Source organism: Rousettus aegyptiacus, unplaced genomic scaffold, assembly GCF_014176215.1.
Source record: "Rousettus aegyptiacus isolate mRouAeg1 unplaced genomic scaffold, mRouAeg1.p scaffold_m13_p_18, whole genome shotgun sequence".
NCBI lineage: Eukaryota > Metazoa > Chordata > Mammalia > Chiroptera > Pteropodidae > Rousettus > Rousettus aegyptiacus.
The window spans coordinates 9,775,861-9,803,297 of record NW_023416293.1 but is presented as its reverse complement, the minus strand read 5'-3'; the positions used below and the strand labels follow the sequence as shown (position 1 = coordinate 9,803,297).

General features: G+C 41.2%; 1 protein-coding gene across 13 annotated transcripts in view; it reads left to right on the top strand.

Moving 5' to 3' along the window:
- Window positions 1-27,437, top strand: part of ESRRG (estrogen related receptor gamma) — a 507,255-nt gene that overhangs the window by 428,001 nt on the left and 51,817 nt on the right. For all 13 annotated transcript variants that reach the window (XM_016165022.2, XM_016165010.2, XM_016165012.2 and 10 more), the window contains one exon: window positions 23,937-24,047. In XM_016165022.2, the coding sequence (XP_016020508.1) occupies window positions 23,937-24,047 (111 nt within the window). The remainder of the gene's footprint in view (window positions 1-23,936; window positions 24,048-27,437) is intronic.

Sequence of the window (27,437 nt, the reverse complement as noted above, 5' to 3'; positions counted from 1 at the left end):
GGAAAGCACTGTCAGTGTCTATCTGAATGCCTGCCTCTCCATCAGACCGAGCGCAGGAAGAAAACTGTGCTATTGCCCCAAGCCTCCCACAGAGACTGGCATGAAATAAGCACATCACACACCTTTGAATAATTCGAATTGGGTGAATACGTGAGGCCAAAGACAAGACCAATCCTTTTAGATGTAATAGAAAATTAAACGTGTGTATCACACATTACTGCCGTTGCTGTTTGGTGGTGGTGGTGGTGGTGGTGGTGGTGGTGGTGGTTGTTATTATTATTATTATTATTATTATTATTATTATTATTATTGGGCGAGACAAGTTTAAACATTTTAGAAACACAGGGAGAAGACCCTCTCGCTGTTCAGCAGCCCCTTACCCGTATCACAAACGCGGTCCATATCCAAGGGCCCAAAACGCGATGTGTATTCTTAACGCGTTAACTTTCTTCCTCTGTGTCTTGCCGATGGTCCAGTTTAACACTAGGAGTCGTGTAGCCTTCATGCCCAGGATGCCACGGCCAGACCAGATTTGGCCCCAGTCATATCGCAGACAGATGCAAACATATGCCACTGACTGCAAAAAAATTAAATTTAGTTGCTGTTTGGACGAGGACGCCTAAGCCGCGATTCGCTTATTCCGGAATCGACTGCACGGCGATGGTTCAGCCATCTGTCCCCCGCGTGTAAAATGCGCAGCTCACACAGCCTTGCGGTGTCGATGTGGGCACGCGGTGCTGGCCAGCGCGACCGAATGCGCGTTTAGTGTTCACAGGCGGAAGTCGGTTTAGAGGTGGCCGCTCTGCTCCCCTCCCTCGCCCGCCCTCCCCGCCCGTCTCCCCATCCCTGGCTCCCCCCACCACCCCAGACTTCAGCGAGGCCAGCGGGGGGCCGGGGGGGGGTGCGATGGCTCACCTTTCAGTTTCTTATGTCGAGAGAGGCTCCCCCCCGCCCCCCCCCCCCCGGTCGGTTTCATCCCCTTCCAGCATCCTCCCCTGACTCCGAAGACAGAGCACGACCCCCTCCGTCTCTGACACTGAGCAGGGCCCCCCCTTTTGTTGTTGTTGTTGTTGTCGTTGTCGTTTTCACACGCTGAAGATAAAGTGCTCACATGAGCTCATTTACCGAGACCGGAGTTGGCAGTCGGATCAGGAGAAGAGAGAGGCGTGCCGAAGATGAAAAGCTCCGCGGTGGCAGAAGTCTTGATCACTTCGGGCAGTAATGGGATGCAGAGTACACAGAGGAAAGTGGCGGCCGCCGGAGCAGTTAGGGGAGGCGAGAGCCACAACCGTGTTTTACGTTGCTCCCCCTCTGGCTGTCCCGGTGAGCCCGCTGACCCCAGGGAAGGGCTCTGCACAGGTGGGAAGTGGTGTGAGAACACGTGTTCTTCTCGGGGGAAATCGGAGCCCAGGTGATCCCCGAGTGCTCTGTGAATTGGCTTTGGGGCAGCATGTGTCAACCTAATGCATACGCTGCTGAAACACCCAAACGTGTTGCGGATTTTTTTTTTTCCTTCCGGTTTTCTACCAAAATTATCCAGAGAAGCCATGCTATTGACGCTTCGCATTATTGATGTTTTGTATAATTGTTTTCGTAACCTGGAGTTGTAGCAAAATGAAATCGTCACTTGTTCCCAAGGGCTTTAGGGCAGTGTAAGCAGAATTTCAGCATTCTAAGAAATCAAAAGTTGGGGGGAAAACAGCCAGGCAAGGCTTTAGCTTTTTCACTGAGTCGTACTTGAATAGGCAGCTAATTAGGGCCTCTCAAAAATTATTTATCTCCAGAAATAGAGGACAGGTGATAAAAAGCATGTTAGACATGAAATCTGTGCCACGCCCTTTCCAAGAATCTGACATTTTATGCATTTGACATTCGATAACTAGTACTTCACTTTTTTAATTATTTGAAACTTAATCCTCTGAAACAGTTGAAACGCATTCTTATTATACAGGCTTCTCAATAAATTTCCAGAATATGTTTTATCAAGTGGGAAAATAAGTAAATCCAATTATGATCGATTATGTTTGAGTAGAGCAGTTGGGCCACACCAGAGTTTTCTGGTTCTGTGTGCATCATGACCCTGGCATTTTTGAGCTAACCTGAGTTCTCATAGAAATAAGAGCTGAGTGTCATGAGGACGGGAGGGTTTCGGACATAGAGTAGGCCTTCCCAAGTAATAATATCAGTCTTGAAAAAAAAAGTTCCGTTTTCTATGACTAAACATCGTTTAACATGTTACGTAATGTTTTGTTTTAATCATACTGATTTTCTCTTTCCAAACACGTATTTCAAATATTTGCCTACGAAACAACGTCCCTCTGGTCTTTCTTAGAAAGAGTGAAGGTAGATTTCCCATCCTCACAAGAGTGCTTGCAGGATGTTCTTTGGCAGAGTTAAGAGAAGTGTCACCTCCAATCACAGTCTCCTCCTGCAGGATGGATTAAGTAGTTGCCTGTTGTCATGTGACAGGTGCTAGATATGCCCCAGGTCTCAAAACACCTTCTCTACGAAAATACTGAGTCCTGAAATTCCACCAGTAGAGACTAAGTTTTTTTTCGCATTGTAACTTTACGTGTTCATTCTTCCTAGGGAAGCTCAAAAATGAAGGCCATAGGGACCCGACATATACTGAATGTCTCCTATGTGCCAGGGGTGGTCCAAGGCCCTTTAGAGATGTTCTCCTTCTAATTCCTCACTCTTACTCCGTAGGAGAGGTGGGAGATGCCACTCCATGGTGTTAATGAGTTGCGCAAAGGTCACACCACGAGAAAGCGGTGGAGCCTTGATTCAAACTCAAACCAATAATTTTACCCACTTCACTTCATTGTAGCTGAGCGATCGGATTTCAGCAGCCGGTTCCAGGATGCTGAGTGCTCTGGTCAGCCGGGAGGATGGAGGTAGAGGGCCACTTTGGAAGGCAGGAGCGAGAAGACAGTTTGCTGAAAGTCGACCCTCTAGATTGGACTTGTGGACCCCCGATAGGGCTGGTGGAACCATTGAGCAAATAAATATTTGTGGATATTTTACTGTCCTTAAAATATTACAACTCAAAATAGTATTTAAGGAGGTATAAATAATATTATCTCATTAATTTCTAGAACCGAATTTGAAAAATTAAAGTCTAAGGGATTACAAAGTGTATTTGTAATGTAAATGTAAATACGAATAATACCCAGCAATCTTTATGTACCAGAGACATATCATCTCATTTAGTCATCATAAACAAGCTAGAGCCAAAGAGGTGAAGATCCCACATCCGGAAAGTGATAGAGTAGAGGATTCAACCCCATCTCATAAATTTAAAGTTACAATGTCACCATTATGCCAATTATGTGTTTCAGGATAACTGCTATTAAGACTCAGCCAGTATGAATAGGATGAAAACCCTAGAATGATTCACTAGGAATTTATTCAAACTTATATATAGTTCCTTTTGATTCCAAATCTGCCAACTCTATCCGATTACTCTCAACGAGATAACTGTTCAAAACCTACAAAAGTGTACAAATGGCGAAGTTGTAATTAGGAGGATCTTTTAGAGGAAACATTAGAATGCAGGTAGTGATTCGCGGTCGCTCACAGTCGGCATCCCATCTTTTAGACAGCGGCTGGCCTGATTGTCATAGATGTTCCAGTTGAAAAAGACAGGGTCGGAGCAGGGAGGGCCAGTCTCAGGGCTGGGATTGTCTTTTTAATGTCTTTCCAACAATAGGTGTGTATTTCCATTTAATTAAAACAGTAAAGTTTTACTTCAGATTCATGGAATTCACCAACAACTATAATTGATTTTGCTCATTTTCTTTTTCCTCCTTTAAAAAAAAATCACAATGAAGGACTGTTCGTTTTAGTTAAAAAGCTAAGCAGCAACAATGGGAATGAAGCTAGATCACTGCCACTTTCTGTACATTAATGGAGACGGCAGAGGGACTGTCATTCATTCGCACCGAGCAGCCTGAACGGCGCCAACTAATTTCAGCGGCAGATCTTTGTCTAATTCATTTTCTTTTCATTTTCTCTCTTTCTTTCTTTCCTTCTTTCTTCCTTTTTTCTCTTTCTCTCTCTCCTTCTTCCCTCCCTCCCTCTCTCCCTTCCTTCCTTCCTTCCTTCCTTCCTTCCTTCCTTCCTTCCTTCCTTCCTTCCTTCCTTCCTCTCTCTGTCTTTCTCTCTTTCTTTCTTTCCTTTCTTCTTTCTTCCTTTTTTCTCTTTCTCTCTCTCCTTCTTCCCTCCCTCCCTCCCTCCCTTCCTTCCTTCCTTCCTTCCTTCCTTCCTTCCTTCCTTCCTTCCTTCCTTCCTTCCTCCCTTCCTAATGCTGAAATGCAGACAGTCCCGTGTACATGAGGGAGGCGGCCATGTAGTACTGATGTTATAGCGTTCACTGTAACCCACGAACCTTGTAACGGATTGAATCTGCCCCAGTTTCCTTATTCGTGGAGTGTGAAACGTAGACACACCTATCTCAGGGAGGATGGAAGAGTCTAATGGGGTGCTCTAGGTGGAGTGCGTCATAAAACTACAGCAACGCACGACTCTTCTTCACCTCTGAGAGGTTTCACCAAGGTGATAGCACCATCCTGAAATTACGCGAACTCCAAGGTCATGCAAATCAATTGAAAATGCAGGTTCAGGATGTGAAAAAAGAAAACGGAAATCCTGTTTTCAAATGGGCATTTCGATAATGTTGCTTCCAGGTAGCACTGACCTTCTGGAGTCTGGGGAGGAAGAGAGGTGAGGGAAAAAGAGAGAGGGAAAGAGCGGTTCCACGCTCCGCCGAAGGGACCGAAAGCCAAAACGTTAAGCTCAACGGATGCCGACAGTTCCAGGAGTTACACGTTTCCATTGACACGAAAGACGTGCTTATGATTAAATCGACATTATTTTCGTGGATTTTTTGGCTGCCAGTTTTGAAGGTTTCGGGCCAGTTATTTCGTGGAACGTCCTTCGATTCGGGTTGTCACGCCGTTTCTTCACGATCGGATTCAGGTTGTGCGTCTCTGGCAGGAGTATCACAGAGGCCAGGCGGTGACGTCATTGCATCGTGCCAGGTGGCACACCGGCCTCTCCCTTGTCGTGCTGCCGATATCAGCTTGGCCACTTGAACGAGGGTGTCCACCAGGCCTCTCTACCACAGATCGCCCTTCCGCCCTTCGAGCGTAATAAGAACTTCGTGGGGCGATACTTTGAGACTCACGTAAATATTCCGTTCCTCATCCATCCTTCAGTTTCTTCACTTGTTTGCTCGTGTTACTGTGGACTCATGATTCCTGTTTTATCCGGCGAGTTGTAATCCGTTCCTATCAGTATTTATGTCGATGCTCAAACTGTTGCAGACGCATCCATTGGGAGCCCCGTCAGGCCGGCTTCTTGTGAGTCGTTGACACGTCCCTCTTATTCTCGGTTCCCTTTCTTGCTCTTCTGGCACAGATCCGGATGCGTCTTCTGCTCTCTGTGCCACAGCCTTAGGGTCCGCCGTTTCTCCAAGCTTCAGTTCTTTGTGGTGGAGAACGGTATCCAGCAACGAGATCGAGATGCTATTGCTCTTGGGGGTTTGTCATTCCGAGGCGTTTTCCAGCCCCAGGAACCAATTCTCTGCTTCTCCAGACTCAGGCTGCATGTCCCGCAAGACCGCCCCCCACTTCAGATGCCAGTCACAGGATGTAGTCCACCCATACTTTCGACATCTGGCTATAAGTCAGAGGTTCCCGTACCCCCTCCTTAGATTTGGTAATTGGCTGGAATGGCTCTCAGGACTCGAGAAGGCACTCCACTTATTATCGCCGGCAGAGGGCAAGGTGTCGGGGAGGTTCCAGAGGTGCCATGCCTGCTCTTGGTAGACCATTCTCCCAGCCCCTCAAATGTATTCATCAGCTTGGATGCTCTCCAAACCCTGTCCCATCATTTAGGGTCTTTTATGGAGGTTTTCATTAAATAAACATGATGGATGACATTATTGGCCATTGTTGATTAACTCAATTTCTGGCTCCTTTCCCTTTCTGCAGGTGGGGGGAGGGAAGAGGTGGGGCCGAAAGTTCCAAGCTTTAAATCAAAGCTTGGTCTCTCTGGCGACCAGCACACACCCGAAAGCTGTCTAGGGGCTCGCCAAGAGTTATCTCATTAGAACCAACGGGTGGGTCTCTTATCACCTTTATTTATTGCTGAGATAATTCCAAAGATTTTAGGATCTGGGTGCCAGGAATGGGGACAAAGACTTAATGCCTTTCTGTGATACCAGTCTTTGGATTGTTGGTATTAATGAACACGACTGCCAGTGTACAGGCATGTGTTAGTCAGGCTTAAATATCAGCAGGTCATTTGTCAATAAAGCATAGCTTTAGGAGACAATAAAGGGAACATATGTTATTGCACCACCTTTTAATTACTGAATGAGTCTGATGGAGACTGTCTTGTGACTTATACTGTCTGTGTAAAATGAGATTGGGTTTGGAGTTCTCTTGTTACTCTTCCATACTCCCTAACGAAGTGTCAGACAATATGCTGTATATATTTACAGGCTTGAAATCACGGAATAATATTCAGTCTTGTGGGTTTTCATCAGTAGAACCGATTCTATTGCCCTCTGCTTTCATTTTCTCCAAAAATCTCTGGCTACACCTCTAGCTCAGAAAACATGTCAATGATCTTTGTTAGTAAAACAAAATTTCACAGGGTGTAGGATTTCGGAAATCTTGTTATTCCCCGAACTCCAAACAGAGAGGAAAGAAGCCAGTTTGAACTCCTTTTTTACGTATATATCCAGATTTTTCTGGCCATCCGTAACAGATGTAACACCCTTACATAAATGAGTGTTAAATGTACAATTCTTTAAGTTGATAACCTTCAGAATACTTCAGAGTACTCTAGAGGGATATCTTATCCTTCTGTTTGGAGTTTAACAAAAAATAACAAATACTAAAATTAATCCAGTCCTCTACCATGGATCTTAGAACTGTTGGTGGCATGAAACTTTGCGATTTTTCTTAGAAGATATTTGTGTATTGATATCTAATTGTGTATTGATATCTACCCCTTCGGCTTTGATTTTTTTACAGTGTGTCAAGACAATATAATAATATTTACAACCAAACACTAAAGATTACCTTTAACCACACACATGCACACACACCCAAATAGAGCAGTGAGATAGGATTTAATAGTTTCCCTTTGATATAATACATTATAATTACATATTATTCATACGATTAATAATAATTGCCTTTAGAAGAGTTTTGGTTTAGTTAAGGATCTGTGCTACTGAATATATTTCCATCAGGGTTGATTGAAAAAATATTTTGAAAAAATATTTTAAAAATACTTTTACACTACTTTTAAGACATTTAGTTTTATCATAACTTACAATGATATTACCATATGTTCCATAAGTCGTTATAGCATGTCATCAGTTTTAGTATCGTCATTCTTCCTGCTAAATTCGTCTGTATCTCACTTCTTAACGGTTTCCCCTCCCTTGGATTCCATGTATAAGTCGCCAGTGTTTCCCTCCGACTTTTAAAAATCACCCGTTCTTAGTTTCCTTCCCTCATTTCACTTATTGTTTCTCTTCTGTGTTTGTGAACAGTGCCTATGACTGACCCGAGCCCTTCTAGTCTCCTTTCTGAAAACTGAATCTGTATTTTTAACTTCAAATATCTGGGCTGTGGCTCAATTCGACACCCCGGTCCTGTGTTCTTCCGTGAATTTCCGTTTCGATTTTTGCGTGCTGTATCTTGGATTTCCCCCAAACGATCCTAAACTTGACAAGCATAAAACCATACTTCTTACCTCTGGTTAGAAACTGGTTCCCTCTTCCAGTTCCCCCGTTTTGGCCAAGAGAGCAGGGTTTTTCTTTAGGATCTGACTTTTGGGGCTGCCTTTGACTCTAACTTCGTTTCCCGTCCCACACATTCAGCTGTGAGCCGTGGTGTTAATGCACTTCACGTCTTGTAGATTCTCGCCGTTTTACTTACTGTGTTCCCATTGACTGTGAGTCCTCAGGAAAGGAGCTCGGAGCTGCTCAAAGTGCTCGTTTCAGGGCCGAAGGGCTGCGAGATCAGTGAGGGAATGGCCCGCTTTCCTTTTCTTTATTTTTCGTTGTTATTTCAAAATTCTTTTTTGAAACTAATAATAAAATAAAATTTTTAAAAAATTCCATTTGAGTGTTTTGGAAAACGGGGAGATAGATAGATGATAGATAGGTAGAGGATCATATAAAGAACACTTGAAATTAGAAGAAAACAAATACAAGATCTTGATTGCAAGGTGCTTCACTCCTCTGAGCCTACGAGCTGGAGGTAGTGGTCCTATATTTACAGCGCTGAGTTATACGAGTTACGGGAAGTGATCTACGTGAAAATGCTTTGTAAACACTAATAATTCACTTGGGTGTTTTCCTGTATTCCAAAGCCTTGGAAATAGAGGTGATTTATACATTTGAAATGTCTGGGGCATAAAGGCATTAAATTTATAGTTATTTATCTTGATCTTTTATAAGGCAATGCCACATTAACTTATAATAACTAATTAATAGAAACAGCCACAATTGCTTTAGTTTTTTTTTTTTTAATGCGGTATCTCCTAACTCTCAAGTCTTCCCATATGAAAATGTTATGGAAGAAATAGTAACCTAAAGAGACAGAGAGAGAGCCATAAAATTTACGAGTTTGCTAAACACAAATCATACTGATTTCGTATGCTAGAATCCATAATCCGTGGATTTCAATCAGATTTAACCATTAGATTGAAAATAAAGGTGGAATCATAGGTAGAATCCTTTTTTTTTTTTTTTTTTTTAATTGATATTGGTTTAAATCAATTGATGATTCAGCATTAGCCTTGGGGAACCCATGGTAACGTACCATGCTTGCAGAGACACAGAGTTATCCATATCAAATTAATATGAAGCATAGTATATATACTTCATGTTAATTTCATATTTCTACTGTTGCTGCCAAAATGAGATCTCATTCTAGTCTGAGCTCATGCAGTTTCATAAGATGTTCGATGGGCACTCAGGGTCAGTGGCTGGACATAACTTTTCTCAACAGAGTCATGCTTAGGACATGGATACACCTGAGGAATAACATGCTGCTTGCATGAACGCTGATCATCACGTGTTATGTTCATCACGAGCCCGCGGGCCGTCTCCGCTTTAAAAAGGTTTATTACAAATGAGGAACACCGTACATGTTTCTTGCTACATAGTGGTTTCCTTGAAGATTCCTTTTCTTTTGTCTCTTCCTAAATAGTTTTATTTGAAAATATGAATTCCTTTTTTTTTTGAAACTCTTAACATAAATGCTTTCATAAGAGCCAAAAGGGAGGCAAGCTTTCTCTTGTGACAATTATTGTCCTTATTTTTTTATTTATTCATTTTTGGGTTAATTTAGTCTGGCTAAAATTGCATACATATTCATGTTTCTTAATAAGAACAAAGCTTTACTCTTGGTTATTTTCCATAAATTTGTCCTCATAAGCAATTTGATAGACATGTAGTTTAACTATTAGAATGAAAGTTCACAGTGAATCACAGAGCTTGGTTTCTGATCTATAATTCACTAACTCCTTCCCCAAAGGTCTAAATGGTTCTTTATCAAATTATAATAAATTTGCTGCTGCTTTCTTTTTAAATTTCAGAGTGGGCACATATTGTAATCGAGGTGTAGGTATCTAACTATTAGTAAATACATTAGGGTATCTGAATATAATTTAGTTTTGGTCCAAAGCATCGATCTGAAGCAAAATTGTAGATTGTGAAATGTTATAATTTTTCAAAAATGATTTTTTTGTTCAAAATTCCATGGAATATCTGTCTAAATGTTTCACATTAAATATACTGTTAGGAGATTTATAATACCTAATACATATTTAAATGTCAATTTATTAAACTTTCGGTCATCATATAGGTATTGGTTGTACGACAGAGGTAGAATTTGTAAGCAGGATGAAATGTCTCGAGTATTATACAGTGCCGCTAAAGAAAGGTTTTGGAAACTCAAAAGTTACTTAGGCTGTCAGCTTTCACAGACAAATATGTACAGTTCTCTAATTTGTTATGTATTCTTGTTGAATTCAATCATCAGGATTGATAAAGTTTATATAATTAATCCTACATTGCTATTTATGTGGCATTATTCAATAGCCACATGTTATTTAATAACAGGTTATGGTGACATTTTTAAACTTACACCTGTTCTATTTTGACATTATTTGAAAAAATTAACATCCTACTTTTGAAAGTATATTTTTCCTTAAACATCAGGTTTTATTCCCCATTTATTTAGTGAATATTTTAAGATTTATTTGCTCTCTTATTTTGTGCTTAACTCCCTTGATTTCAATAGAAAATTTGCAATTATGTACTCTAAATTCATACCTGTCCCCCTGTTCTCTTAAATAGGCAGCATATTTCTTAATTAGAGATGCTACAGTGTTTGGTATAATTTCATTCTAAAGACTTTACATGATAATGCAGAACATGTTAGCGGTTCACTAAGTGCAGCAATATAGATTTACAGAGTCCACGAAAATATTCTTTATTTTCCCATTTTAAGTGCATCTCAGTCTTGAAAAAAGAAAATCCATAATAAGCACCAGGGAAACACACACAAAAAGCCAAACAATGTTTTCTAGAGCTGATTTCATTTTTTTTACTTCCATACCAGATGCCTACTGTGTTATATTTAAGTTCTTTAAATTTATCTCAATTCTGAACTGTGTATGTTTTGATAAGTGAATGAACTCTCATTTTTTTTTAGAACCAATAATTAAAATAAATCCAGTTATTTTTATTTTCTTCCTTGTTAACAATGAATATTTATTGTGCCACAATATCTGGGACATTTTAACACTTTCTAGTGTTTGTCACACAACTGGTCTTAAAACTACTGTATTATGTATTGACGATTTTAAATCACATCCTCAGCAGTAAAAGAGGGATGAGAAGAGAATTATAGAGCTGATATCAATTTTCTCCATCTTAATACTAGGCTAACAGTGCCTTTGTTATTTTTCTTGATTTCATAAGTAGCAAGTAAACTCCTTGTGTAAATGATGTGAAAATTGTAAAAGGATATGCACATTATTTTATGGCTGGGAAATCATTCGAAATCTGTGAAATAATATGAATAGTAGCTATGCAAGAAATGCTCAGAAGAGTTTACCGATATACTTATGTTTTTTTCCCATTTATAACTTACATGTTTTTAAGAACAAAGTACGTTGATTTACAAAACATATAGTTTATTTTAGAAAGATCGGATCATTCCTATACATATATACATAATGCGTGTGTGCATATGTGTGTGTGTGCATGTGTGAATATGTATAAAATTAAATTGGTTGGCCAGATGAAAGAAATAAGGAAGAATGTGGGGAAGAATGACTTTTCTATGTCCCCTCCCTCCCCACCCAAACACCTAAATTATTGACTGTGTTGATTTGTCTCCCTTAGGACATGTTTAAAATGCAGACAGAGGGGAGGAGGGTTTGGGGGGGCTGAGAAAATGGAGTGAAGGGGTAAAGAAGTACAAATTAGCAGCCGATGGATGGTCACGGGGATGGGGAGCATGGCACAGGGAATGCAGTCAGCATCAATACGTTGGCTAGGTGGAGGGTCAGCGGAGGGAGGGAGGCATTGGGGGATCATTTTACGAACTATATAGATATCTAACCGATGTATTGTATACTTGAAACTAATCAAAATAAATAAATAAGCAAGTAAGTAAGTAAATAAAATAAGATGCACGAGTAACGCAAGGTGTATGATCGTCCAGAACTGTTTTTGAAATCAAAGTGCTGTACTGGTTTCCACTCTCAACATTGTAATGGAAATGTCATGACGACCTTTACGTGTGTCCTCAGGCTGCGTTGGTGGCCCGATGGCCGGGCTGGTTTGACCCGCCGTGTGACGACGTGGGTTCAGTGCCACGGTCTTCCATTTCCTGGGCCGGCGAGAGCTTCTGGTGCTGAGGGGGCGGCCACGAAGCCCTGTGGGAGGACGGGGTGCCTCACGCGGCCTCCTCTTTACCTGGTTAGGCCAGTGCACTGCAGACCTCCAGGGGTTTCCCGTCGAGCTCTCTTGACGGCAGCAGAAGTGAGAGGCTTTGAAAAGACAGTTTCTGAAACACGTACAGTTAGAGGAAGCCATCGCCTCTCAGTCGGAGGCCCGAGTTGCTGCAGTGGCTTGGTGTTAACGGGAATTATGGAATAGCGTTTATCGAGTTCAGTAGGTGTAACACATTTGGCCGTCATCTGTTAGAAAGAAGTTTATAATTTTACTGCAGTGATATGTTGGTCCCGAGCCTATTTCTGGCCGTCTGGTACATGTCACAGACTGTTTAAAATCTCACTTTTTCACCCTACCTATTATGTTATTCCGCATATGAAGGGTTTTTCCGAATGTGCTTGCAAATTCTCTAAGAGTTAACGGAACGGTGATCTTTACCACCTTCTTTGAAACTTAAAGGCTTTATTTTTTAAACACTCAAGATTATTTTCAGGTGAGGTTATCTTTCCCTGCTCTTTCTCTCGTCATATCTTCGATGCAGTCACGCCGCCTTGGCCATCTCCCGCCCACCCTCCGATTTTCCACCCAGAAGCATCTTCTTGTCTTTTTCATTCTGCGATCTACCAACCTAGGACCGTTCCACAAAGCATTCAGTATCCTCGTATCCTTCTGCCACGTCCAAGATCATCTCTTCTCTATAACGCAAGGAGTCAGGGGACACAGGGTCCAGGCAAAGACAAGAGTGATTCTTTGCCAGCCGATTAATTTGATGCTTCCTGGTGACGATGGAGATGCACTGACCGTATTCCAGGAATTGGCTTGTAGGTTCCAACAGATTTCACTGGGCAGAAAGATGTCCCTTCAGAGACTGAGAACAGGAAGCATAATGGATGAATTTGAGAAAAGCCTTTGCTGCCCTTTACAATTGATAACAGTAGACACTTGTGTTTAGCAAGAGATCCTTTAAGAGGGCTGAACTGGACCAAAACCCGTCAGCATTCCTGACTGACAGGTGTTATGTATGGGCATGGATGATTAAATTTTTATTCTTGTTTGAAATGCTTTCTAATGCAAACTGTTATCTTTTATACATTATTATTATACCTGAAACCCTACTAAACAGCATTTTAAAATTAGAATTTCAAGACGTATCCTATAGGACACCATAGCAATTAGACAATTTAATTTATGCTCATATTTAATGAGTGCCTAAATAAAATAAAAGGATAATTTCTAAATAGCTACTAACTTGGGATAGGATCGATTTAACCAGCCAGTTGTCAGACGTGGCTTCTACCAGGGGACTTCTAACCGTTGGCCCTGCGTAAAAGAATGTGAATCAAAGGCCCAAGGGCCACCACAGGCTAAAAAAATTGTGTGAGCACTTAAACATTGGGTGATTTTTAGGTACAGATTGCCGGCTTCTTTTGGAAATGGGGTAACATGGAGCCCCAGTTCCGTGGGCGTGTTCACTCCGGCGCCGGTAGCGGGGTCATACCGTCTGCTGGGCAAATGCTCTCGGGTTCACGTACACACCCCTCTTTCTTTTATGAACACACTGTCCATTTCACTCACCGCTTTACATCGTTGTCCCTGTAGTAGTTTGAATTCGCAACTCCTGATACAAATAGCAATATAAATCAACACACCATGGGGTTTCCTTGGATGGAAACATTTTGCAAGTAAGTCTCGTAAAATCGTTTCGCCAGCCAAATCATTATCAGGAATAGAAACAAATTGATAAATGTCTTACTGATTTAGACTATTATGTGTGTGTATCTATCCCTGTATTTATGTATATGTGCATATTCGTATGTACTATAATTTCTGAAAAAAGGTGACGAAAGATGTTGAGATGAAAAATTACCCGTTGCAATATATTTACAGAATTCTGATCATATTTAGCCAAATGCCTTTCCGTTTCTAAACTCTGGCCGAAATTTGGTTAAATATCAGAATAACCATTGACTGTGTACCGGTTGTTTAAAAAAAAAACAGCCATTATTAGGTCGTCTTCTCCTCTCAGCAAAATCTAGTCGATGTTTTTTAAGATGCCTACAAACCTGAAGTCGTTTATGATTTTTCCATACTTTGTCTCCACAGCCATGTGCAACAGGCATTGATATTTTTCTAATGCAGTAATAAGCTAGAAGCATTTTTTTTTTTTCAAACCTGGGCCGTTTATTTGCTTGATTTTCATCAGGAACAAAAGGAAATGCATTTGGCCAAGGTCAGCGTGAGGGGGTCGCTAAGACCTGGGCCAGAAAGCCGTCTGCTCGTCTGGTTCATTAGCGACATCCATTTGGCTCTGGTCTGCCTTGATTTAAGATACGAAGTGTGTTGATGTTTCCACCTGCCAAGGCAGTTGTCGTACCCTGAGTCTGTGGGTCAATTCCATCTTTTTAAGTCCATCATTCCATTCATGGAATCTTAGACCTGGAGGAGCGTTTAGCACGTGATCGAACTCATTCATCTGCTTCCAGGCAGGAGAGCAATAAAAATGTCTCAGAAAGAGGACGGTTTTCTTCATTTGTCAGATTTCCCAAGGATGGGGAGCTGTGGTCTTTCTGGCTCAGTATTCGGCATCTAAATATAATCCTTATTAGTTGGTTTTTCTTAATAGCTATCAAGATTTCCCAGAAAATCAAACGCTGTTTCCTTGCGTATTGTCCAGGAAGATGCTGAAAATTAAGTTCTTCTCTCATACGTTTGAGCACTCCCATTTTTTTTAGTGCTTTATGCTATTTCGTTGTCTTCAAATTTTTCTCTACCTTTCTAAGGTTATGTATACTAGTGCATTAAGAAAAACATGACAGGCAAGAATTATTGACAAGCAGTTCACACTTTTCTACATATATAGTCCAGTTTTAGAAGTATCAAAAGAAAAACAATCACATTAAAAAAAAAAAACCTGATTGGTAGATGGCCGTAATGCACATGTTTATTTATTTACTCAGTAGTGCGGGGTGCTTACTCTGTGGCAGGCATAGTATACTATGTATGATATGTATACCACATGCGGCATGCTTATGAATATATAATTAAAACACAAACCAAAGTCATTTGGCTATATTTTGATCCTTTGAAGCTGTTTCAATTACAGTGTTTTCTCTCACTGTGCCCTCAACCCTCAGTTTTTTGCTTTGTTTTTTGTTCGTTTGTTTGTTTGGTGGAATTAAGCCAAACGGAGATAATAAATATCTTGAAGTTTGATTTTGGGCTGGATCGTGTTTCAAAACTATAGAGACTCTGCCGACAGGGGAGACTGAGAAGAAATGTCCTGGGGAATCGCAAGGAGGTCTTCACGGGGACTTCTGTCTCCTCCCACACGTCACACTCGGACTCTCACAACCGGAATCCGACCTGGAGCCACAGCGTGACTAGAAAAGTGTGTTTGTCTTTTCTTGGCATTCTTTGGCCTTGCGGACCATTTCGAGGATGGCACGGGGCCCTCACATCTTCCCCCGATGTGGCAGCTACACACAGGGACGCCTCTCAGGAAATTTCCGACCTGGTTTTTTCGGTCACCTGTTTTCTGTGTTTTCTGTGTGCCTTCACACACTCTTCACACATCCTGATTTAAGAAGGAAAGTACGGGCTGCGTAGTGCACCCTGCCACGGCACTTCAATACGTTTTCTTAATGGCCCTCAGAGTTGGTGTTCCCGTAGTTCTTTTCCTTGACAGGAGATGTCGACGTGTTTATAGTTACTTATGTATAACTCTCCCCCACATCGCGAACGTCGTGTATCAAAGGAGCATGAGCCTGGGGTAGCTCTTTATTAAAATCTAGATGCTCCGCGCTGTGATATAAAAATGTCATTGACCATTTGGCTTGAAAACCAGATTTAAAAAAAAAACAAAACAAAAAACAAAGCAAAACACATGCCTTTTTGTATATTTGTTACCTGTAACAAATCAGACAGAATTTCTAGTCATCTTTCTGAAACCAGGTAGAAGGAGGATCCTGAAAATCTGCACGAGATCCAAGGGTGAGAAACAGACATTAATTGCACAGGAAACATTACTTATTGAGCGTGTCTGTTGTTGGTAGTCTTTTCGTATTTGTCTTTATTTAACTTCAGTGACTACATCATGACCTTGTAAGTGCCTTATTATCACTGTCACTCCTGCCTCTCCTAGCCCAGTTTTTCTTAAATCGTAAATCTCGCGACAGTCTAATTGGTCAACTGTGGGGGAGAAAAAAAAAACTGTATTTTAATTAGCTTGAAAATGTGCCCCCAGCACCCATGCGCTCCCGTGGACGCCTCCACGGGAGGCAGCCGCGTGTGCCCGTGTGCTCCCCTTCTGAATTTTACGAGGCTTAAACCATTCTCTCCTACGTTTCTTGTTTTCCTTCTCTTTTTCTCCGTCGACTCTCCTCACCAATTCTCAGCAGCACAGTTGGCGGGTGGATGAGGGTTAGTGATGGTGTGTGGAGGTGGCTGAGAAAGGGGTGGGGACCAATGGCATTTTTTTCTATTTCATGCCACATCCTGTAGCGATGCACTGTAGAGCATCTCTCTTAACTCTCTTATTATGTTTCCTCATCACTTCTTGCTTTGGTCTGTTCAGGATGCTCTAACAGAACACCACAGACCGTTCAGCTTATAAAACACGGGGACTTATTTCTCACAGTTCTAGACGCTGAAGAATCCAGGATTGGAGCGGGGTCGGGGGTGGGGGTGTGTTGGGGGAGGGGCGGATGGCGGATTCAGTGTTTGGCGAGGGATTCCTGGCTCTTAGGCAGCCTTCTTCTTGCTGCCCTCACATGGGGAGCTTTTTGGGGTCTCTGCTAGTCTCATCATGAGGGCTGCACCTTCATGACCTAATCAAACCCCAGGGGGCCCCACCTTCAAATGCCATCACTTTGGGGATTCGCTTTCAACATAGGAATTTGGGGGACACACACGTTCAGTCTGTAGCAGTTCCTGTTTACCCTGTTAAAGACTTACAATACAGCCGCTGGAGTCTGTCCCCTCCCTTGAATGAAACAAAGTATCGGTGGTTGTCATCCGGCAGCCTGAAAACCAGCTTGTTTATTTTCATGTCTAATTAATTGTTGCAGGGTATCGAACTTGACGAACTTGACGTAGCTAATATGTGTGCTTTTATTTACACAGAGCCTCCTCACAGAGTGCCGTGCACTGTTATTACTATTATTGTATCAAACTTAACCGCTGCTGGTGTCATAAAAATAAGGAGTAAGTGTCACAGTGTCCCAAGAGAAGTTCTTGCTGGTATGAGATTTGGACAGGTACACGTTCATTTTATATTAACATTTAATCTACATGAAAATCTGTGTAATCTACATTAGACTGAATTTCCCCCCTACATATTTTATGTGCGGGATGTCATTCTCTTTTCACGTGACCCGGACACGCATCTTATGTTCTTTGTGATAGATTTACTTTATTTTAAATCTCAACTTTGTTAAATCATAATCACCAGAGAGATATTAAACATCATGCATCACTTTGATGGCTTATAATTGGCTCCCCGCATTCCTGCCCGAGTCTGGTAACACACTTCTATTATCTTTGGTAAGTTACCAACAAGTTAGCCAGGACTTATATAGTTTTCCTCTATTCAGATCCCCGTGAGCTTCCCTTTTGAGCTTCATAGGGTCTGCCTATGGTCCTCATGTGATCTTGAGTCACATGTTTGAACCAAATGACCTCCAGATGCACTGGCACCTTCCTCTGTCACCTAGGTCCTTTTTACACCCATATTCTCTTTAAAATCCACATCAGCTTTTTTGGGTCACAGACTTTACTCTCTTCCCTCCACCTTGAATGGTGGAACCGAGTGACGGTGCCTCCGAGCCTGGCGACTTGTAAACCAGCTTGGTTGATTTCATATTTAATTCATTTTTACAGGGCATTGAATTTTGCATAAATAATATCTGTGCTTTTGTTTACACAGAGCCTCCCCACGGGGTGCTGTGCACTGTTATCACTGTATTATTGTGTTAAACTTATTGCTGCCACTGTCACATTTAATTGTGCATTAGCAGAATCACTTTCCCCGATGTTGGTGCGCAGCCACACTTGAACGTCTGCACCCACTAATTCATAACTTCATTCACGTGAGCAGGCAATTTCAGAAAGGATAAAGGGAGCGGTCTCCAGTATTAAATAGTAACAAGAGAAAATAGAGTTTAGATAGGCATAAGTCACGACAATCTCTCTTCTGATAGTTTATGAAATTTTTAACAGGTAAAACGGAAGGGAAGATTTTTTTTTTTTTGTAAGGTAATCTGCGCTTAGCAAATGCCGGCAAAGCATGCTCTCGCTCTCTCTCCTCTCTCTTTCTCTCTCTCTCAATCTGACATCAAGCAAAGTAAGAAATAGTGCCTTTTGAATAGGAGATTTCCTTTAATTACGTTGGGGATGTGATAATGGTAGGTATTGCATCTTTAATGGAGCATTCTGGATGGGCCTCTTTTTCTTTCTCTTTTTTTTTTTTAATTTTTTTTTCCTCCTCCGCAGCTACCTCATCTTGAGCAGAAATAAAAGGTTCAAGGCTTGTCAGCATCAGTTTATAGATAGCTGTTTAAAAATAATGAGATATTGGGTATTGTAGGGCTCAGGGCCGTCTGGCCAGACTCATTTATTTCCATTCACCTTTTGTCAGAATTGAAGACGGAAGACATTCAATTAAAACTTGTCACCTGTTGCAGATGACCTAATTTGTACTTGTATGTGTCATAGATTAGGATGAAGCAACTTTGCCCCTGACGGAATAATATTCCTCCTACAAAATATGTTGTCTGTGATTATTTCAATTTTTTTTGTTTTGTTTTGTTTTGATTTTGCCTCCAATCCAGATTATAAATTTGACATGTGTTCCTATGAACCAGCCAAGAGCAGTGAATCACACTTTGAACAGCAGAAGGGAGAACTTCTTTGGGGTTATGTCCTGTGCACAGAAATCCACAAATGTGTTTTGGATGCGGCTCGAATCTGAAACGGAGGGAAACTTTTGTAATTTCCTATGCAAACCTCCATGTTTAATAGTCCAGATGGCTCTCAGGAGACCAAAAAGAAAGACTTCCCCTTGCTAATTGTTAATTCATCTGTAGAGCAAGGAAGCTTTAATGTGAGTCATGGCTTTTATCTCTTTTAGTGACTGAGGACTTAGTCCAAAAAAAAAAAAAGTTTGCCTAATGGATATGCATTTTCTCTCCCTGTGTGAATTTTTTCCCCTATTAGTTCAACAGTTCTTATAGTGTTTCTGTGTTCAATCTAGCAATTTCAGAGTTTCCTAACTGTCATAATCTTCCAGGAAGAGTAAATGTAACCACAGGACGGGATATCTGCCCCCTTGCCTCTGTGACTCAGGCAAGACAGCCCTCGTCAAAATCGTAGGAACATTTCAAGGATAAACAAGGAGCGAGGAAGTCACTATCTCTGGGTCCCTGCCTCAGCGGAAAAGCAGAGTGACTGAATCTTTCCTTCGGCACTTTCGGTTTGCCCGCGGTCTTACAGCTATACGCTTTTCCAAGCGAAGTCTCCGGACAGGGTGATAGATGCGACTTGGCTGGCCTTTCGGTGGAATCAAAGTGATCACTTCCCCTGGCTAGTTCATCACCCGCCTCCCTCTTTACACGCACCCCCCAATCACGGTGAGGGTGCTGTTTTTTTACCGCAGCAGTCGGGGTTTATCTGCTGGCGCATCTTCTTTTAGCCTGTGTACCAAACACTCTTTGCCCAGCGTAGCATTTAACGGCGGAGAAGCCGTGTGGACCTGGCGCTCCGAGTGCGGGTTCTGCAGCTTTTCTCCCCACCTCCCGCTCCTGGCCCAGCCTCTCGCCGTCTCCAGTGTTCTCCTTTGCAAAATGGGGTGGTCATCGCTCTTGCCTCATGAGGAGTGCCGTGAGGATTCACCGTGTTAATGTACGTACCGCCGCCCATTGCCTGGAACATGATAAGCTCTCGAGGACCAGTGCCTGCTAGGAACTGGCTTCCGTTTTGGTTTATTCTAAGACCCTTCACGCAGAGTCATTCAACTAACAGTGAAGACGGTGCTCGGTAGGGAGACGCAGAGATGAGGAGGCAGAGGCTGTGGAAGCACAGAGGAGAAACCATGTATGTCATAGCGCCGTGTTTGACAGCATCACTGGCTGCTTTGAGAAGGGACGGTAGTCAGAGAAGCTTCTAGGGGTCGCTGCCTTTTATTTTCTCATGTGATCCTCAAGAATTTAATACCGTTAGATGCTCCCTGGAGTATATGTGAGACCATACAAATAACTGCCACCCATCCGCTCACCCAGGACCCAGTGAGTATGCACAGCTACTCTGGGTCAAACCGGGACGCTCCATCAGGACATTGTCCCCAAGGAGAAACCAACCCCACCTCAGGTGGCGACTAAAATTCCCACTGTGGTCCCTTTACTTCTTTTCCTGGAGCTCCTCCGTGGAAATACCTCCATCCTCTCTTTCGGAGGGTCCCTCGCAGAAGCCTCAGAAGAATTCAAGGTGCTACTAGGCACTTAAGGAGCGAGACATCCTTACGTAGTAAAGGGAACCACAGTGTCAGGAAGACCAGAGTGGACGGGAAAGTGCCCTCCCCTGCCACCTGATTGCTTCCAAAGTCCTGCTTTTCCGGTCTGCTCCTGGTACCCCAATTACACGCCGTGTTGGATAACATTTATTTAACATAACTATTGATTTAGTAGCCATTAAATTCATTATCTTTTTCAAAAATATTTTTACTTTCATGCGACTCTTTGCCTCTTTTTTTTTTTTTAAGTATTCCAGGGGTCTATGTAATTAATGTTTTTAGTCAGCCTTTGGGGATAATTATAAAAGGCATGTCTTTAAATTTAGGAAAGTAGGCTAGAGTATTCTTGTATAATTCTCCGAAGGGAAGATCTTTTATTCTGTGAAATGCCTCTGACTTTGTGCTATTAAAAATGTGAAAAATACTTTTGACTTTGGACTGTATAATATAAAAATTTGCATTTGGGCATAAAATGTAGACTTAAAATGAGCTGACCTAGGAAGACCTCGTGCTGAACTGTTTTACTTTTTTGGCGTTTATTTGCCTCACAGCATTTTTTTTTTTTCCTCCTTGCCTTATTCTTGCTTTCTCAATTTTGTAATTCTGACAATGTATAAGATTTGTAATTCCCTCGTGGCAATGTAGGCACATGCAGTGTTTGAAAGAAGAAGCAATGTGAAATGTTCTACTTGTTAGGTAGTGCCGACTATTAAAATCTTATATTTTTTAAAAAAAGAAAGATAATGGCAGTCTCCACATGGGTAGAAAATCCAGTTGCCTTAATTAACTTCAAATCCTGTCAAACATTGAACATTGTGGGCATCTTCTTTCCTGGGAGAATTCTTATTTTAAACTTTTTCAAAATTGGCTTACAAATGAACTGCAAACAAATTGTTTGTGTTTAGGATCCTAAGAATGTAAAGGCTCAGGCTTGGTTACCTTCGGTGGAAATATTTAGATTAGATTGTTGTTTGTTTACAGCAAATCTGGATTTCCCAGGTCCTGATTATAAATACTATTGTTTTCCTTTATTTCTGCTAGAATCGTTAGTTGGAGATTTTGGAACGTATGAGGTTAAAGAGATAATTACCAATTCTCCACGTAACTTTGTGTTGTTGCTTGTAGCTAAACTCAGAGAAAATATCCTTCTTTTTCATAGAATTTGGATTACTTTTTGTATCTTAAAATCATCACATAGCTAAATAATATTATTAGTGCAGGGATGAACAGTAAATAGAATGGGATACCAAATATTTCTGTAAGTCACTTAGGTATCAGATAGTATTATTTGGCTTGTATTTTTAAATTGCCTTACTACTCCGTCATACCTCAATCTGTTTACCTACAGAACTGAGGCAGGTAGACTAACTCCAGAGAGCTAGGTTTTCAATAAATGATCATGGTGCAAAATATGTTTAAATAAGATAATATAGCAATATTTCAACAAAATTATGCTATAGTGACAAGTTCCTTATTTTTCTTAGAATTTTAAGGTTCATAGACTATTTTAATAGTGTATTTGTACAATGCCCAAATATATTCTTATACTATAGTAATGTAATATTAGATCATTACAACAGAATATTGGGGAGGATATTTTCTTTATATCTGTGTTATATTTGGAAAAACAATTAGGTTAAAGAACTCATCAAAGTTTATAGAGCTCGTTAGCAAAAGAGTCAGGAAAAACACTCAACTTTTCTGACTTGCAAATTTTGCTTAATTTTATAAAAACATATTTTTGTATACTACTTAGGAATAATTTATCATACTATTGCATATAGCTTCTTTGTGACACCCATTTAGTATCATTTTCAGTGAATATTTGAACACTGCACCTAATTTCTTTGGTTTTTGATATTTATTTAAACCTATTTAATAGCTCTGGAAATTTTCTCCTGATTGTATTTCAACTCTGCTGTGATTTTTCAATATGACATTTCAGGCTTTATCTAGACTAAGTGTATGTTTGTATGTTTCACTAAAAAATAACCAACTCTTAAAGTGGTGCTACTAAGATAATATGAAAAATTATATATAATTTACTATAAATAATAATTTTTAATATTCGAATGCATAGTTACCTCCAGGATTCACATAGAGGTATATCAGCCTTTCCCAAACTGTTTCATATAACTCAGATAACCCACAGCACACATGTTCCCCATGATACTGATAAATATTCCAAAAATGGGCTCTTTGGTTAAACTGTTTTGCAAAGCATTGCATAGGCTGTATCTCTCTCTGAGAGTTTTTCAGAGATCATTTGCATATGAAAGGCTCTGAGAGCCCCTTCAGTAAAATAGTAATACTGACAATGCTGTTAAACCAAATCTATTTTCTAAACAGTTTGAGAAATGCCAAAATATGTACAATGAATCACTTGGTTGAATTTATTAATGGATAATGTTATACCATTTTATCAATTAAGATGCAACCTAATACCATAAAAAGAAGCTCTCATCTGGTTCTCGCTCCCAAGTATCTTCTTTTTATTTGATAAAAATTGATGTGGCCCTGTTCTAAACTTTGCAGTTACAGACTGAAAACCGGGTTATTCACAAGCTCTTTCCCACCCTACCCCCCATGCGAATGAAACCTTGCTTCATGTTTAATCCCTTTCTTTCTCTTTTGCCTCTTTCCTTAGCCTTTTAAATCCACTGCGGCACAAACTCCCTGAATCTTGACCCAGCCCATCATTCTTTGGGAGAAAGTCAGTGCTAAAGCCAATCTGGGTGTCTTCCTCCTTCAGCTCTGCCCTACTAACGTGCCCCTTCTCAGACTCAGCCTTCCGAGTTATTTTTAGGAAGGAAACCTCTTTCTAGCCTGCGTTCAGTCCACACCTGCTCCCGGTTTTCTGTCGTTTGAAAGAAAATACAGATGCGTGCCAAAACGTGAACGCCGTCGTCCTCCTGAGACGCGTTGGCGTGCCAACGTGGAGCAGCCTCTGCATCTCATCTTGCGTAGTGTAATTCCAGCAAGCGCTTTCAATGCGACGCAGCTCCGCAGGTCCACGCTGAGTCCCTGGTAGACTGGAGAGGGTTTGAGAGCCGGTCGACTGGTCTGCTCAGTCCTACACCCTGAGCTTTCACGGCGATGGATAAGGAGGATACAAATTGTCATTGTCTTTAATTTGAGAAACTACATTATCTTTAATATGAGAAACAGTTTCTCTGTGTTAATTCCCATGAAAACATGCCTTTTCTTCAGTGGGTGAATGTGTCTTGGATAGCCTTGCATAAAATGCCGTCCCGGTTTGGTATCCTCTGCCGCGTTTGGTTTCCAGCCTCTCTTTCCTACGTTCCCCTAATATTCCTGGACCACCGCGCATTCTGTCTCGTCTCCCTGGCACCCATGGGTGATACTCTCTGTGTATTTGATTGGTCTCAGAGATAACTACCTCACCAGTAAGCCGCTGTCTGTCTCTGCTCGCAGGGGTGCGTCTCGACAGAGTACGCGGAGGTCGGCAGAAGTACAAGCGCAGAATAGATGCGGAGAACAGCCCGTACCTGAACCCCCAGCTGGTGCAGCCAGCCAAAAAGCCATGTAAGTACAGCAGACGTGTCCGATGCCCGAGCACAGAGAGCCTCCCAGTTGGCCGTCGGTGGGTTAGTTGGGAATGCCCACCCCGCGCCCACTCCAAGGAGGTGTGTCTTTGCCAGGGGGCCCGTGACTCTGTTCCCGTGGGATTGCCCTTGAGGATCAACAGCAATGCAGCTAATTATCTTCCTTTCCTCCCTATGGTCATCTTCCGCCTCCCGTTTTCGCCTAGTCATTTTGTAGAAGCATATGTACGTGAAGACATCGCTTCTCTAGTGCACGATTTACATTTACTGGTTATCTTTATTTTCAGAGGTACATAAAATGGCTCATACTGTGATCATTAGTTCATTGGAGCTGTTAGTTTTCAGATTTTACAAGAAAGCGAGTTTTGTCGTTTCCACGAACTAAATGAGTTTGACTGCTCAACCTCCCAATGAAGATACATTAGGAGCCTCATTAATTTGGAGCGATAGAGGGTTAACACACAGGCTAGCAATAGATTCAAACAGGAATGGGCCTCACTCATAACAAGCATAGGTTGATGGTTCCATCCTAGATGCCCTTATGGGCATCGTGGATTGTTTTTGAAGGGCCCGTGGTTTTATAACGCCAGGTTGCAGTTTGAAAGGATGATGGGTACGTTGCTAAAATGCAAGCCCCATTCTCTTTGTCATTAACTAAAAAGAGCTGGAATATAGATTGAGGCGATAACTGTATCCCATCTTCTGAAAAATCCGTTCAGAGCTGCAGTGCACCAGAGCTAGCATTTTAGGATGTTTATGCAGAGAGTTTGTGCTCCACACTGAGCAGTACCTGGGCGGGAGCAGTTCTCACACTCAGCTGTCTTTGTCTCAGAAGACAGAGGCAGCACTCACCAGAGGAGATACCGCATCTGTAGCAGTTCTAGAAAAGATGCAGGTACTTTCCACTCTACTGTTAAGGGAAATGAAAAAGCGTCCGCTTATAATTCAGATTCTCCAGGAGGGGGCGCTGCTGTGCATCGTACATGTGAGCATATGGGGTTCGGTTAAATAAATAAAACAGACCCTGAACTGTAAACGAAAGGACATTTTAGCTATGTCAAAGGAAAAACAACCAGTTTTACATAAAATTAAAGCTTAAGTGAACATATGGCATAGTTTCCTTTTGCCTTTCCAAAAAACATTATGTTGATTATACCTTCAATTGTCCAATCTGGCATCTTCTCAGCCCACATAAGCTGTTTGGCGTTCTGCAAATACAATCTAGGACTGCAGTAAGCAGATTTTGCACATTATAATAAAAAACTTTCTGATAATACAATAAAATGCAATAAACACTAATGCTTAATTTTATTAGAGGTTTAGTATTCCTGGATTCGGTAATACACAAACTGCCCATTTCTCATTCATTTTATGTAAACTTTGACTAAAACCATTGATAATTTCCTCTGCTGAGAGAAAAATGAGCGCCAGCCCATTCGTAAGTCCACACGATAGGGGAACATCTACAGTTTTCTGCGTAAACCTGAGAAATTGGGAAGTGGCTTGTCAAGTACCTTTAAGAAGATTACAGCAATTTCAGTGAGCTTCATTTGTCTGAGATAAAAGAGGTCTCCTAATAAATCATTACTCATTATCTCAAGGCTTCTGTGTTAATTTTCCCGAGTCCATCCAATTAGTGTGTTTTCGTAACAAACATTTATAAAACTTAATTTTCAGATCCTGTCAGATAAGTGTCAAGAGACAGTGCGTGGGGCTTTGCGGACACAGTGGTTGGGGGAGATTTCTGGACCCTGACGGGTTGTGTACCACAGAAGCCCAAGGATGGAAATTGGGTTCTATTGATTCTAATTAGGGAAACATTAAATAAGATTTACTTTGAAACAGCGCTGCTGGCTATGTTCTGAATAAGGGGAGAGTCCAGGCTTCAACCAGATTTCTTTGACCTCAATTCAAATATCTATCGACTTGGGTAAAACAGGTAACAGGTTTTTTTTTGGTTTTTTTTTTGTTTTGTTTTTTTTAATTGAAAGAACTAGAATCAGGATTTCCTTTGGTCACCTTTTTTTATGCCCTTTATGACTGCATTTTCTTCTGATTCTGAGAATCTAGTGGTTGCTGACAGGCTTCGTTGCATTGTCAGAGCAGTGAAAGTTGAAACTTTTTCAAGCGGAACTAAAAACACAGGGTGTTGTTTCTATAGCGTATACAGGAAGCAGGTGTTATTCTTTGCAGACCCTGCAAATCAAAAAAAAAAAATCTCTATTTAATTATTTTTTTTTCTATAAAATGTGGTATTTGGGGATATTTCCTCCCAAATCTGCATCTTCAATTTGACGATAATTGGATATTACTGCCTATAAATGGTTATCTGCTGATAATTTGCAATAAATATATTTCCTCTGGCAGCCATAATAATAAAATTTTAAAATATGTCGGAAAAATGTTTGCTAATTATACGTTGGATAAGTCTCCTTATTATTTTGTTAAAATAAATTAAAAGAATTCTATGTTTTTTTCAATTCTAAGGTACAGCAAATCTTTCATTTTGGTTTAAAACATTAAAAACACAGCAAAAGGGACATAGTCTAGTAAACATAGAGGCAACTTTGTCTCTGCTCACGAAAATCCCATTTAATGCCCTAGTTTTCTAGAGTAATAGTACATAGAACATTGAAATATTCGGGTTTCTTCTTACCCACTTCTGTCTCCTCACTTAGTTGAAAATATAAAATCTAAAGCTACTCAAAAAAAAAAATTGAAAATAGGGCCAACGAGAAAAACCATTCGGTTAGCGAGGCTTTACAACCCCTCCCATAAACTCTCACATGCCCCCGAGCAATAAAACACATTCGATGTGATGTCTTCCATTTGTCTCTAGCGTTTATTTTATGAAGGATTTTAAGAACATGTATCACAAATTTCAGACAGATAAATCTGAAACAGAGAAATGAACTAAAGACAACAGATGAAAATAGAGGATTAAAGAATTAGACGCTCCGAAGAGAAAACACCGTAACGTTTCAGCAGGAGCGTTTTTCTGGGCACCAGTGCTGGCTATGGTGGGAAGATTGGCCGGGGGGTGGGCAGGGGGAGGAAGGGAAGACATTCCCACTCAACGCGTCCCACAGAGATCACGTCACCCAGTCAGCGATTCACCCAGGCAGAAGGGCTGTGACCTTTGCTGTTCTTTAAAGGAATTAAGATAATTAATGACTTTCATGCTCATTATGACTATGGGCATTAGAAGTTCTTTGCCTTCCGCATGATAGTCTAGATTTCCATGGCTAACTGTAGATTTTTACTTTAAAGCTGTTGCATGGTGTTTAATCTGCTTCCCCAAATCCCACTTAAGAATCAAAGCGCGAACCCAGAAAGCATCTAACTTCTCTTATCTGTTTGCTAAAAAGAA